This window comes from Mytilus californianus, unplaced genomic scaffold (assembly GCF_021869535.1).
Source record: "Mytilus californianus isolate M0D057914Y unplaced genomic scaffold, xbMytCali1.0.p SCAF_1, whole genome shotgun sequence".
NCBI lineage: Eukaryota > Metazoa > Mollusca > Bivalvia > Mytilida > Mytilidae > Mytilus > Mytilus californianus.
Genome location: NW_026262581.1, coordinates 141,993,135 through 142,008,407, shown reverse-complemented (window position 1 = coordinate 142,008,407; position 15,273 = coordinate 141,993,135). Strand labels below are relative to the sequence as shown.

Genomic DNA, 15,273 nt, shown 5'->3' with positions numbered 1-15,273 from the left:
GCAATGTACAAATTTTAGAACCTCATGTTTGTGGTATACCATCTTGTCGCAAGTTTATTGTTTTCTGTTTGGTATTAATTTAATATAAAGATTCATTTTCTTACATCTTGTGATCAATTTATTTGGCAATCCTCAATGGCAGTCAGCAGGGTTTAAGAACATCCGTTGTTCGACCTGCTAGTCAAATGCGTTTTGTTAAAATATACTTTTTCACTTTTTTGGTCTTTTGGAAAATGTTGTTAGTGCTGATTTAGACCCCTCTACAACGAAATTTGTTTTACATGCACACATATAAAAATTGCAGTTTTTATCCAACACAATCATAGGTCTGAACGTTGTTTTCAATTTAGACTTGTTTATATTTTTTCGTTTGGGCTTGTATTATATTTTCCCTCCGGTTTATATAATCCGTTCATCCTATTTCGACTCTTTAAATTCAAGAGTCTATCCTAAATTGAGGACAATTATATGGCCTTCCAAATACTGTTTCAATCCCTAACATCACTGAAGAGACATTAATTGTCGAAATCCGGATATGGTGTACAAATTTTAGCACCTCATGCATTTGTCATGTTTGTGGTATACCATCTTGCCGCAAGTTTATTGTTTTCTGTTTGGTATTAATTTAATATAAAGATCCATTTTCTTACATCTTGTGATCAATTTATTTGGCAATCGTCAATAGCAGTCAGCAGGGTTTAAGAACATCAGTTGTTCGACCTGCTAGTCAAATGCGTTTTGTTAAAATATACTTTTTCACTTTTTTGGTCTTTTGGAAAATGTTGTTTGTGCTGTATTTAGACCCCTCTACAATGAAATTTGTTTTACATGCACACGTATAAAAATGCGGTTTTTATTCCAACGCAATCATAGGTTTGAAAGTTTAGGCTTGTTTATATATATATATATGTATATATAAGAAAATTAATAAAAGATAATAACGGTTTCAATTCATCACATTTACTAGCGCTTTCACTGCTTTTACAGATCTTCAGGTAATGTGACTTGTATACAAAACAATTGATTGACGTTAACAATAGTATGACGTTAACAAATACAAGGGAGACTACTAATGTCATTTAAAATTTGAGTAAAGTCTTTAAAATGTTATCTAAGTAAAAAATAAAATATTATTTATCATTTAATCTGGGGTTGAGAATGTTTATGAATAATTCTTCTTTCTTCTTATTTTGATTTAAAAATTCTAAATCGTCTCGTATAAAACTGGGAATTTCACGAAATAAAGGTTTAAGTACAATGCCTATAAAATGGCTTAAATTCTGTGTGACGCTGTTGGGTCCGCCCACAATAGGTCGAAATTTTAAATCATCTGGTCTTAAAAGTTCGATGTATTCACTGTTCTGTTCTGCAGACTAGAATGACTGTTCATAGGCAGCAAACCAACCATGAAGATTTAACAATCATCCGGTCTAACGACCATTTCCATCGTTGTTCTAATGGAGGATTTAAGATATTTCCACTGTATATAGTGAATCGTCAAAATGATTTTCTCCGAAAGAAGAAAGAATTATTCATAAACATTCTCAACCCCTATTTAAATGATAAATAATATTTTATTTTTTACTTAAATAACATTTTAAAGACTTTACTCAAATTTATAAATGTCATTAGTAGTCTCCCTTGCATTTGTTAACGTCATACTATTGTTAACGTCAATCAATTACCTGTAAAAGCAGTGAAAGCGCTAGTAAATGTGATGAATTGAAACCGTTATTATCTTTTATTAATTTTCTTATGTTACCAGCATATGGATTCTACTTAACTTTTCTTTATGTATATATATACAAGTCAAAATTGAAAACAACGTTCATATATATATATATATATATATATATATATATATATATATATACTGGAAATTAAGAAAGCAACAGCCAAATAATTAATCAATTAGAAATCTTTAAGATCCAAACTATTAAACTGAACATCATGGTGACTGCGATCTTGGATTTGAAACATGTTTTGTAAAGTGATATCAAATGTTTTAAAAATTTTAAGATAAAATTTCCGATTATTTTTCTAAGAAATTCACTTGCTTTTAAACATTTTATTTTATTCTAACAGATATATCTAAGGAATAAACTATGATCTTTTGCCAGGGGTAGGAACTTTGCACAAATGAATTCAGTTCAAAGGGTATTAAGGTGGCTCACCCCAATAAGGACCCCCGGTAGAATTTTTTTACTTTCACATATTTTGTAGATTTTTTTATGCTGAATCCAAAAATGCAAAGAAAAAAGGGGGTCACCAGGCTCGTTTTCCCCTCAAATGGAAGCGAAATGTGCTATTTTGACCCTATTTCCAAACGTTTCCACCCTTACAACAATAACGACTACATCAAATTCAAAGACTTTTAGAACCATGTCAGTATGATTATTATGTGAAAAAAACAGTTAAATTTGAAATGTAAACGTTCCCCTTGGTTGTTTTAGACTTTAAAATCCTTTTATTTTCAGATTTATGTCTAAATTTTGCATTTTCTAATTTCAGTTTAAGGCTAAAAATATTGGTTAAATCGATTTTTCGTAAAATTTCTCCGGTAGATTTTTTTTTAAAACGGATATGTCAAAGATATGAACTTTTCGAGCATTTTAAGGTAAAATTAAATTGGGGTCACCAGGCTTTTAAAAAAGTTACGAGCTTTTGTTTAACCCCTCTACCCCATGAGGCCTGATTTCAATGCACTCCATTTATTACTTTCTTGTGGATTTTTATTGATGTCTTTGAATAAAATAATGTTTGTAATTATATCAATGAACGATAGCTGAATATAAATGTGATTAACATTTTACTGTTTGTTATAAAAAATCGAAATTTTGATTATTTTGGTGAAATACGGTAATTTTGTCTGGCGCGAGTTGCTTCCCTCTAATTTGACGCCATAATCGGACAACAGAAATTTCAGGGTCGCCATTGTTGAGCAGCACACTGCACTGATAAATACGACAATGTGCATGAATAACAGACATAGTGGCGAATAGACAACGATGAGGTAGAGTCATTACATAAGAAAACATAGATTTTAATATATTAGACAGCCAAATGTTATCAGTATCACGAAAAATACAAAGTGGGGGGTTATCTCAAAATACTCGCTACTGTTGAAAATCACTGCCAGAGTATTGGAAAAATCTTGGAAGTTCAAAGTCTAGATCAGAGGAACAAGCATTTCAGGGAAAGACTATTATTTTGGAAAAAATACATCAACTAAAAAAGAATACAACATTAGCTTTCACTGATGGCTCCTGCAAAGGAAACCCAGGTCCATGCGGGGCTGGGGCAGCTATTTTAATATCAAACAGCACAGAACATGTGGAGTTAACACAGCCAGTTTCCAATAGAGGATCTATTTTATTAGGGGAATTAGTAGCTATCAAGCTGGTAATAGATTTTCTTATAATTCCAAACAACAGAAAAAATACTGAATCCATCAAAATTTTCTCAGACAGCCAATCAGCAATCGGAATTTTAACTTTAAATTGGAAATCAGATAATTACGGCAAAGCTATTCATGATATTAAAATCGGTATATTGGCACTAAAATCTGAAGGAATCATTGTTTCCATTGAATGGACCCCTGGACACGCTGATATACAAGGTAATGAACTAGCAGACCAACTAGCTAAAAAAGCAGCACAGGAGGCAGAAAAAATACAAAGCATTCCAATATTTACAAAACAAGATATACAAAAAGGAGCAAAAGACAGTGTAATGTTAAAATGGCAAAACCGATGGGACACCAGTGATAAAGGAAGAAGATATTATTCCTTTCAACAAAATGTAAAAAATACAATTCCAAAAGACAAACCTTCAACTGAAATATATCGGATAACTACTAGTTTAAGAACAGGATATTGTAATTTAAACTCTTACAAATCAATGATATGCCCAGCACTCATCGACAAATGCAGCTGTGGACAAATAGAAACAGTTGACCATTATCTGTTGTATTGTGAAAATTATGAGGAGGCTAGAGAGAAACTCCGCTCTGCACTCTACTTCATAACATCAAAACTAACACTTGAATCAGAAGTATTATTAGCAACAACAGAAAATGAAAATTACAAACATCACATAGAAGATATTCAACATTTGTTAGGGGTCTTTATTAAAGATACTGGAAGGTTCACAAAATAGATAGTTAAGGTTTTATAAGGGTTAATTACTTATTCCCCTTTTTTTCTTTTTTTTTTAATTAATTATTTAATTATTTATTTATTTATTTATTTTTCTCTGCAGTGCCACATCATAAATACAAATGTACTAATGAGTTTTATACAATAGTGACATAAAATTACCAGAGTGATCAAAAGTACAGAGAGATTATAGTGTCAAGTTGACACTTCTAAAGACTAAAGGCTGAAATCTTGCATGGGCTAAATTTCTGTTCTATGTATAATCGTTATGGCTGGTATCTTATTGATGTGTTTACTTGACCCTTAACCTGTTAACTCGCAAGTTTTGAACATGTATAGCCTGTTTTGAAAAATATCGGTGTCAAACAGTCAAAGACAAAGTGGAGGGGATGCATGGTCATTTTCAGCATCTACCGTTAGCGTCAAATGAGTCTTGATTTTATATCGTCATTCGTAAAATCTAATTTCATAGCCACGTTAGGGTCAAATGGAGTAAAATATTTATCGTTAACGTCTATAATGACTAGTAAAAGGGTTTACCCCATATAAAGGCATAACTTCCCTCCGAAATGATTCCCACTCCGCATCCCCAACCTCTATTTCTCTTCCCTTTTACTCTAAAATTTTCTCCCCTAACTTCTACTTCTATCCCCCTTGCTCCCAGACAAAAAAATGGCAAAATATATTTCCCAGATTATTCATCCCCCCCTCTTTTCGAATTCTTGTCTTTTGACTTTTCACCCAAAATCATGTTCTCTCCAATTCACGTTCATCCCTTTTACATTCGCACCCTGAGTCTGTTTGTACCCTTCCTTTAATCTAAATCATGTAAATCATGCTTTTGTTAGTATAGTTCTATAACCTATAACACAATAAAATAAAGATATATTAAATTTATTTTTATTGTTTAAAAATAAAGTGACTCGCATGAGATCAAAGGGTTTTTGTATTAGATTTACTTCTACCAAATTAGTTACTTTTATTTTCACTTCAGACCAGACTTACTAACGGACATGCATATAATACCCCCTTTTCTCGCTTCTTGATCCCTCATTCCCATGTTCCCTTACCCCTGTCCACCCGCTCATGGGGTTCGATTGTTTCGTTTGTTTTTTTGAGAATATGAATGGCCTAATTTGTAAACATTTTATTGATGGATTTGTGTTGATCACAATTTGTCTCTCTTTGGTATAAAAAATTTCATAACGTTTAGTATCAGGTTTAAACATACCATGCATACACGTAGGGCTTATCTTGTTTACCAAATAACACATACATTTGAGTTGAAAAATTCATTATTGTTTTGTGCTTAGTATTTTTAAATACAAAATTTGTGTATCCCATATTCCAAACAAGGTACAAGACACCTCAGCATGATTTGGTTGACGAGGAGTACAAATGTAGCTCCGCTGCATTTCAGAATTTTTAGGCAGAGAAATAACTTGTCCCTGGCAGCGAAACAGCATGCCCCGAAAAGTCTGTATATAACATATAAAAACAAAATCACTATTTACACTTGCTGGGCATGTACTTTTATTTTGTTTGCTCATTATTGTTGCCACAAATTCTTCATTTTTTTACGCCGTAGCGGAGGGGGTATTAAGTTTTACCCTTGTCTGTCTACGTACGTCCCAAAATTGGTTTCCGCTCGCTAACTTCAGTTTGCCTCAACCAAATGTTATGAAACTTATACAAAATGCTTATTACCAACAAACACAGATCAAATTTGATTTTTTTTTCATTTTGGTGGTGTCACTTTTACTGTTCTAGAATTATGCCCCTTTACAAATGGAAAAATTGCTGATTTTTTTTATTTCCATTCTCTAACTTTAGTTTACCTCATCCAAATGTTATGAAACTTATACACATTACTTATTACAACAAAACTCAGATCAAGTAAAAAGTTGGGTAGTGTCACTCTTACCGTTGTTTAGTTATGTTCCTTTATAACTTTATATGCAAGCGGGGGCATCATCTGTGTCCCATGTACACATTCCCCATTTTATATTTAAAATATGAATTAGATTGTGCTTTTAAATGTCAATCATGGTTGATTTTCTGACAGAATTATTCTGACATTTAATTTCAGGCTTCAAGTACATGTAAGAGGAAGGAGTGATTTGTTGTGAAAGATCCTGGAATGTTCAACTTTACTTGGAAACTATTGGCAGTGTACTGATAGAATTTACAGGAGAAGCCAGTATCCTCTTGTCTTGCAATTGGGAACTATATGTAAAGTGCTGAAACTTAAGAACAACCAACATTAGAAGCCAAGATCAACAATACTTGGAACTACATGTATAATCAAAGTACTGTCAGAATCCATATATGAGAGAACCCAAGATCATCTACACTTGGTGTCTATTTGCAATGTGTTGTCAGAATCCACTTAGGAAGCCAAGATCGATTATAATTTGGAACTATAAGCTTTAGTGCTGTCAAAATCCATAAAAAAAAGTCCAAGATCAAAAGGACCTACTTTACCTACCTGTCCCAATGATGAATACAGATTATTGAGTCTTATAAAAAAACACTGAAGATTAATATTGATATAAAAATAATGAAAATATAGAGCTGATCAGATAATAATTGTACATGTACAAATGTAAATGATGTCTACATGTCAACAATTACTAGTATATTGAAATTAACAATGCTAATAAATGTTTTATAAATTTGATCTCATAGACATTTGATGAATAAAAATAAAATAATGTTTTAAAAAATGAATTTTAATAGAGCTGAATTAATTTTTATGCCCCCGCCGTAGCGGAGGGGGCATTAAGTTTTACCCTTGTCTGTCTGTACGTACGTCCGTCCGTATGTCCCAAAATTGGTTTCCGTTCTCTAACTTGAGTTTGCCTCAACCAAATATTATGAAACTTATACACAATGCTTATTACCACAAAACACAGATCAAGTTTGAATTTTGGTAGCGTCACTTTAACTGTTCTAGAGTTATGCCCCTTTATAAATGGAAAAATTGCAAAATATTTAGTTTCCGTTCTCTAACTTAAGTTTTGCCTCAACCAAATGTTATGAAACTTATACACAATGCTTATTATCATAAAACACAGATCAAGTTTGAATTTTGGTGGCGTCACTTTAATTTTTTTTGCTGTCTGTAGTGAATTTTGCTGCAAACACAAGTCATGATATGCAAACTGCAATATATGCAGTTGTCTTTAATACAGAAGGTAGCTATGAGATTTGTAAATTTTGGAAAACATAATACCAAGTGGCAGTTGTGGTAAATGCACATGTCTTTGCCTCATCTTTTACCTCACCAACCCCTGACCTAAATTGTAACTTGAATTATTTTACATCATTTGGCATTTGTTTTCCATCCATATGCTATTCAGTTTCTATTTCAAAAGTTATATTTTCTGGATAAAAGGAGAAATAAAATACAGTTTTGTTCAATGAGACAGCAACCAAACAAAAAAACAAAAGAATTATATATTGTCTGGGAAAACTTGTGTCTCACTATTAACTGACAACATTTTTACCTACTGTAAATTCAGAAATTATTGCATGCATTTATTATTGCGATTTTTATATGACCGCAAAAAAAATTTTGTGGTCGTATATTGGTATGACGTTGGCGTCGTCGTTGTCGTCGTCCGAAGATGCATTAGTTTTCGCACTCTAACTTTAGTTTAAGTGAATGGATCTCTATGAAATTTTACCATAAGGTTCAATACCACAAAAGGAAGGTGGGGATTGATTTTGGGGGTTATGGTACCAACAGTTAAGGAATTAGGGGCCAAAAATAAGCATTTTCTAGTTTCCAGACAATAACTGTGGAACGGTGTATGGATCTCTCGAGCTCTGAAATTATACTACAAGTTTCCATACCACAAAGGGATGGTTAGGATTTGCTTTGGGGGGTTATGGCTCAAACCGTTTAAGAATTAGGGGCAAAAAAGGGGGAAAAACAAGGTTTTCCTGGTTAATGGACAAATACTTTAGTACAAAACATAATTTAAAGCAGTGTAAGGGAGATAAATCAAATACATCATTGAAATTATCTCCCTTACACTGCTTTTAAATTATGTATAAAGTAATGGTTAATGAACAATTAAGATAATTTAAAACAGTGTAAGGGAGGTAATCCAAATGCAACGTTTTGGTTACTTCCCTTACACTGCTTTTAAATTGTGTTTAAAGAAATGCAAATTTATAAAGGAAGACCAGTAAAAATATCTGCAAATGTAGCATCTTTTTTTTTACAAAAAAATCCATATGAAAGATTTGACACTATATTTTAAATTCTATTATAAAATAGATTAAGTTAGCACTATGGTAAATTTAAATGGGTAATTATGGTTGCAAACTCCATTGGAAATTTGAATTGAGATTATGACCATATCTTGAGGGAAAGAATTTTTTGGGGGAAAAGGTGGAGGGGGAGGGGTAAAAAGAAATTGTGGGGGGTCAATTTTTTCTCATTTCAGATTTCAGAAATTAAAAATAATTATTCTTCAAATATTATTTTTTTTTCAAATTTCAAATATTGAAAAATTTCAAGAAGTAATCTTTAATTGCACAGTATGGCGCAATAGATTTGTAAAATCGTTGACCACATTTATTTATTTGTTATGCCGAATCTAACCATGTATTTAGATTTTTAATTTTGGGTCCAGTTTTCAAATTGGTCTACATTAAGGACCAAAGGGTCCAAAATGAAACTTAGTTTGATTTTAACAAAAATTGAATTCTTGGGGTACTTTGATATGCTGAATCTAAACATGTGTTTAGATTTTTGATTATGGGACCAGTTTTCAAGTTTGTCCAAGCTGGGGTCCAAAATTAAACTTTGTTTGATTTCAACAAAAATTGAATATATGGGGTTCTTTGATATGCTGAATCTAACCATGTATTTTGATTTTGGACATTGGACCATAATAGGTAAATTAAAAAAATTAAGTTCTTAGACCACATTCTTTCTGTGTCTGAAACCTATGCTGTGTCAAATATTTAATCACAATCCAAATTCAGAGCTGTATCAAGCTTGAATGTTGTGTCCATACTTGCCCCAACTGTTCAGGGTTCGACCTCTGCGGTCGTATCAAACTGCGCCCAGCGAAGCATTTTATTGACGAATGGACTCAATTGCGAGTTTAAAAAAAATCTGCCTAAAGATCTATAATTCAGTTTTCAGAATGCAAGTTCTTATTATTGCTATATTCACCCTGTTGCATTATTTGCATTAATAAAAACCTCACAATAATTTCTAAATTTACAGCATCACAATGATCCAGATTAATATTGTTTTGTAAATTTAGATATGCACTCAAATTGATATAGATTGCTACAAAGATCTCAACCTCATTTCATGGATCAGTGATCAAGGTTAAAGTTACCTGATTAGGGTTGTTTATCAGATACTGTTAGCAATAGGTCATTTTTAAATGTCATGTTTTTGTGTTTTTGTCTGTTTTTTCTAATACTAAAAGTACATGTAGATAAACTATATGTATACAATGATTCACAAATGTAAGGAGTACATGTCTGTCTGGCAGTTGTTATTGACCTCATTTGCAAGGTTCATTGGTCAATGGTAAGTCCTCTTTTAACATGCTACATTGTGTAATCAATAGGTTATTATATTTGGTGTATGGTATGATTATTAAATGTATATATTGAAATATTAAGTAAAAAGATGTGATATGATTGTAAATAAGACACTCCACAAGAGACCAAATAACACAGAAATAAACAACTAAATGTCACCATACGACCTTCGACAATGAGTAAAACCTATACTGCATAGTTGGGTATAAAAGGCCTCCAAATGACAAATGTACAATTTAAAAAATTCAAATGAGAAAACTAGCGGCATGATTTATGTACAAATGATGAATGAAAAACAAATATGCCTGTCTTGCAGGGTCTATCTGAACTTAACCTCATGTTCATGGTTTTTGTCGAGCCTGCGACTTTTGTCGCAGAAAGCTCGACATAGGGATAGTGAACCGGCGGCGGCGTTAGCTAACTTCTTAAAAGCTTTATATTTTAGAAGGTGGAAGATCTGGATGCTTCATACTTTGTATATGGATGCCTCATGTTACGAAGTTTCCTTCAGACGTCACATGTCCAATGTCCTTGACCTCATTTTCATGGTTCAGTGACTACTTGAAAAAAAAAGTTAAGATTTTTTATAATGTTAAATTCTCTCTTATTATAAGTAATAGGATAACTATATTTGGTATGTGCGTACCTTGCAAGGTCCTCATGCCTGTCAGACAGTTTTCACTTGACCTCGACCTCATTTCATGGATCTGTGAACAAGGTTAAGTTTTGGTGGTCAAGTCCATATCTCAGATACTATAAGCAATAGGTGTAGTATATTCGGTGTATGGAAGGACTGTAAGGTGTACATGTCCAACTGGCAGGTGTCATCTGACCTTGAACTCATTTTCATGGTTATGTGGTTATAGTTAAGTTTTTGTGTTTTGGTCTGTTTTTCTTATACTGTATGCAATAGGTCTACTATATTTGGTGTATGGAATGATTGTAAGGTGTACATGTCTAGCTGGCAGGTGTCATCTGACGTTGACCCCATTTTCATGGTTCAGTGGTCAAAGTTAAGTTTTTGAGTTTTGGTCTTTTTTTCTAATACTATATGCAATAGTTCAACTATATTTGGTGTATGGAAATATTTTATGATCTATATGTCAGTCACGCAGGTTTTATTTCACCTTGACCTCATTTTCATGGTTCATTGGTCAATGTTTAGTTTACTTGGTTAATGTTAAGTTTATGTGACAGTTGTAATAAAGCTTTATATTTAGGACTATCAACATAATATCAATGATTAGTAAAGAAGGCGAGACATTTCAGCGTGTGCACTTTTGTGTCTGTTACTGGCATACTATATATATATGTTTCAAAATATTTGGTTGATGGGGTAATTGTAACAGAGGCGGATTTAGGGGGAGGGACCATTTGTTGATTATATAGGGAATCATTGAAGCGTGACTGGAGCAAGCCTCTCTTAGGCAGTCCCCCCTACCCCTTTTATGAAAAATTCCCGACTTGGTCAAACCAAATATTTTACGCTGATATTTCCTCTTTTTTTAAATGCGAACTATGTTGGCATATTGAAAGATACAACAGAAAATACAAAATTAACAAATATCGAAATAAGTAAATGGAAAATATCATAAATACAAAACATTGGCCCCGAGGTCTCATGTTATAGGACTAGAGTTCCAAAAACCATAGAATCATGATACGAGAAAATTTGTTAGATATATTTTTCGTGCCCATTATTTGATAAAGTATATAAATCTTTAAATAAAAATGTTATGTGTAACTGTCAAGTATTTAGTCTTTGTTTGAAAATTGTAATGTCCAAAATTTTTTTGGGAAAAATAAAAAATACTTAGCTATTATCAAAACTTTGCAGTGTTAAAATATTTCACATACTCCGGAATTGTTATGTTCAAAAATTTTTGGCAAATAAAAAATACGTAACTATTATCAAAATTTTGCAGTGGGAAAATATTTCACTTACTCCAGAATGAGATCCCACCAATACTTGGAAATGAAGATATTTCAAGTAAAAAAGAAATTTATGACAGTAACAAAATGTTATAATACGCCAAACGGATAAAACGGTTAAAAGCTCATTAGAGCTTATGTTGACTCTATTTGTATACTTTGCCGACTCTAAAAAACGCTTATTTTTTATTATTATTTATTTATTTATTATTTATAGCGTGCAGATGAACCCCGATGCTTTTATACTATAATAGCATACTATATGGGTTTTACTTGTTTTTGAAAGCCCATAGGCGAATCCATAGGTCCTAACGGCCCGCTCCCCCCCTTTTGTTGGAAAAATTTGGTTGATTATATAGGGAATCACTGAAGCATGACTGGAGCGGCCCCCCTTAGGTCAGTCAGTGGGCCCCCTTACAAAAAGTGTTGGATCCGCCAATGAAGCCGTAAGGTGGCATGCAGTTGTTTACATCGATCGCTATCCTTTGTTTACGGTCACGGTAAAACGTTGAGTCATTGGCAAAATATTTTCATATATATATATATAAACAAGTCTAAATTGAAAACAACGTTCAAACCTATGATTGCGTTGGATAAAAACCGCAATTTTTATACGTGTGCATGCAAAACAAATTTCTTTATAGAGGGGTCTAAATACAGCACAAACAACATTTTCCAAAAGACCAAAAAAGTGAAAAAGTATATTTTAACAAAACGCATTTGACTAGCAGGTCGAACAACAAATGTTCTTAAATATATATATATATACTAATACATCTAAAAGACATCTTTTGATATATTCAACCAGTATTTAAATGAAAATAGGGTGCGAACGGATCTAAGGGGCGAACGTGTAGGTGAGTTTTGGAGCGAACGCACCAGATACCGTCGGCGTCGTACATGTCAATATTTATATTTTCTTTTTTTCAATGTTATGCTTTAATATATCATGTATAATTCTGTCCTTTTTATGTGAAATGAACAAACCACTCTGTAGTTCTGACCGTACGTATTTCATGTTTTGTAGAACGTTTTGCATGGTTTGTTGACATCGGGAAAGGGTGCTTTCATACACGCCCGCGTTCCAATGTCGTCAAAACTATTTTTGAGAAAACCCCTCAAAGCGACCGTTTCCAAGGAGCTCGTCGTTAGAAACATGCGTTAAAATATGCGCACTGTTAAAGGGCCGAGCCACCTTAATTGAAGCAGACCTTACTGTAATTCAACCAATTGTTGCATTATTCAAGGTAGGACAAGAAAAGAACTCTTTTTGTCATATTATGAAAGCTAATGACTTAAGAAAAGTTACCCCACAAAGTTATCAATTTCGATAGTATATTTTTTGTTGCTTTGTTCATCAAAAACTGATTTTCCAATATATTTAATACTGAGGACTCATTCATTTTCAATGATTTCTATTTTCCTAAATTGGGACAAAAATGCCAATTTCAGGGTACTTAAGGTGGTACCCAACACCTTGACTAATATTAATTTGGCTCGTTTAATTTTCATAAAATTTTGACAAAATGTTTACTTTGACCCTTTGACAAAAATATAAAAATTTCAAAAAATTTGAACCAACCACTTTATCAGAAAAATTTCATTGGTTATATAGCAGTTTGACAAACACTAATTTTGATCATTGAGAAGCTTAATATTTCCTTAACAATACAACGTAATTAAAACATTTAGCTGATTTTTACAAAGTTATCTCCCTGTAGTGTTAGGTACCACCTTAAGAGCATACCATACAGTTACAGGGGAGGTAATGATGCTATTTTTCTGGATGTCAAACTGTGACATATTGGTAGAAGATGTATTTTTCTACTGATTTTAATCATTAGCTTGAAAACAAGTATACTACCACCTCTGTTTTTTAAAATGGCATATGGCTTATTTATGAGTGAAGATTATGTGTACCAATTTTTATGAACAAATTTATAGCATACTTATGTAAAGAAGATATTCCAAATGTTATTAAAACAAACTGTTGATACAGAGATATGTCTATAGATGTAAGAAGATGTGGTATGAGTGCCATATACACTAACTCTCTTTCTGAAAAATTTGAGAAAAATCCAAAATTTGTAATTGAAAGTTTTTGTGTTTAATCACCAAAAAAAGGTCCAAATATGGCTTTAAACATGTTTACATATGGCAAATTTAATTGATAAAAACTTACTTTAAGTAATGTTTTCAGGAGCATGGTCTGCATTCTTGTATCTACTGCTTCTCTGGAAATAAACATTAATATCCAATATACATCCTGCAGTCTAGTTACAATATTTTAAGCAAAATAAACTCAGAAAATAATTTTCAACCTTAAGAAATGATAAATCAATAATGCTTAATTCTAATTGGCCTATTTATGTACCAACCAAAATAGTCCCATTCTACATCGTTTGCTGAAATACTTTTTTCACAGTTGCCACTTTAAAAATATCAGAATTTTTTAATCAATTCAGAATGAAACCACAGATAGTCACATTCAGTACTCCATAGTCAGTGCTAATGTACTGACATAATTTATCTAACATTCAATAATCATCTTTATTAAGTAGTCACTATTAGTTAAAAGGGAGTAATTAAAGATGACTGGTGCCACCTAGATTTTGCACCTAAGATAATAGGTAGAAGTAAATTTATTTTCTGCTGCCCTGGTAATTAGAAATCAAAATTGAAATAGTGAGAAATGAGTGTTGGCCATTGGTGTAGAAATAGCAAGAAATTTGGAGGAAACTCTATGTGACGAGCAACATTGTCTGTGCCAAATTAAGCAAGGGGTGTTCTTCATTCATACTATTTCGAAAATTACAAAACCATTGATTACCCCAAAAAAATGCCATTTTTCTATCAATAAGCTGCGGTACCATATATGTTTTGCAGTTTTATTTACACCCAAAGGTGTTGATAATTCAGAATTTGACATTTTTATCAACAGATCTTTTATAATAAAAATGCAGGACCCAAAAATGCTACCATTGTCGCCTAAGTAAATAATTACATCATTTCAACCTATATGTATTTTTCTCAAACATATTCTCCTAAACACGTGGATCAATGTATAAAAGATATAAGGACGACAATAGACTAGTTTCATGTTACAGACTTTTGACTCCAGAATTTATATTTTGTGACAGGTTACTTACTGTCATAGGGCATCCTGGTACTTGGTCAAATGAGAACTTAAAGAAATAAAATAATGCTTACCATCGGTACAGTTTTTGGGGAAAATTAACTGTTATATGTTTTCTATACACAACAAAGTCATCGGAAAACAGCTTTCAGATGACCAATGACAAGACTGACAAGCCTTGGGACGGACAACAAATGACAAGACTTGGGACAGATGAACACTGACAAGACTGACAAGCCTTGGGACAGACAACCAATGACAAGCTTGGGACAGATGACCACTGACAAGACTGACAAGCCTTGGGACAGACAACCAATGACAAGACTTGGGACAGATGACCACTGACAAGACTGACAAGCCTTGGGACAGACAACCAATGACAAGACTAGGGACAGATGACCACTGACAAGACTGACAAGCCTTGGGACAGACAACCAATGACAAGACTTGGGACAGATGACCACTGACAAG

The 15,273-nt window shown here is 32.8% G+C and overlaps 1 protein-coding gene across 1 annotated transcript in view; it reads right to left on the bottom strand.

The window, feature by feature from the left end:
- The window catches only part of LOC127737692 (protein EFR3 homolog A-like), a 116,398-nt gene that overhangs the window by 49,447 nt on the left and 51,678 nt on the right, over positions 1-15,273 (bottom strand). Inside the window, exon 11 of the mRNA XM_052248551.1 lies at positions 13,849-13,900. Within this exon, the coding sequence (XP_052104511.1) occupies positions 13,849-13,900 (52 nt within the window). The remainder of the gene's footprint in view (positions 1-13,848; positions 13,901-15,273) is intronic.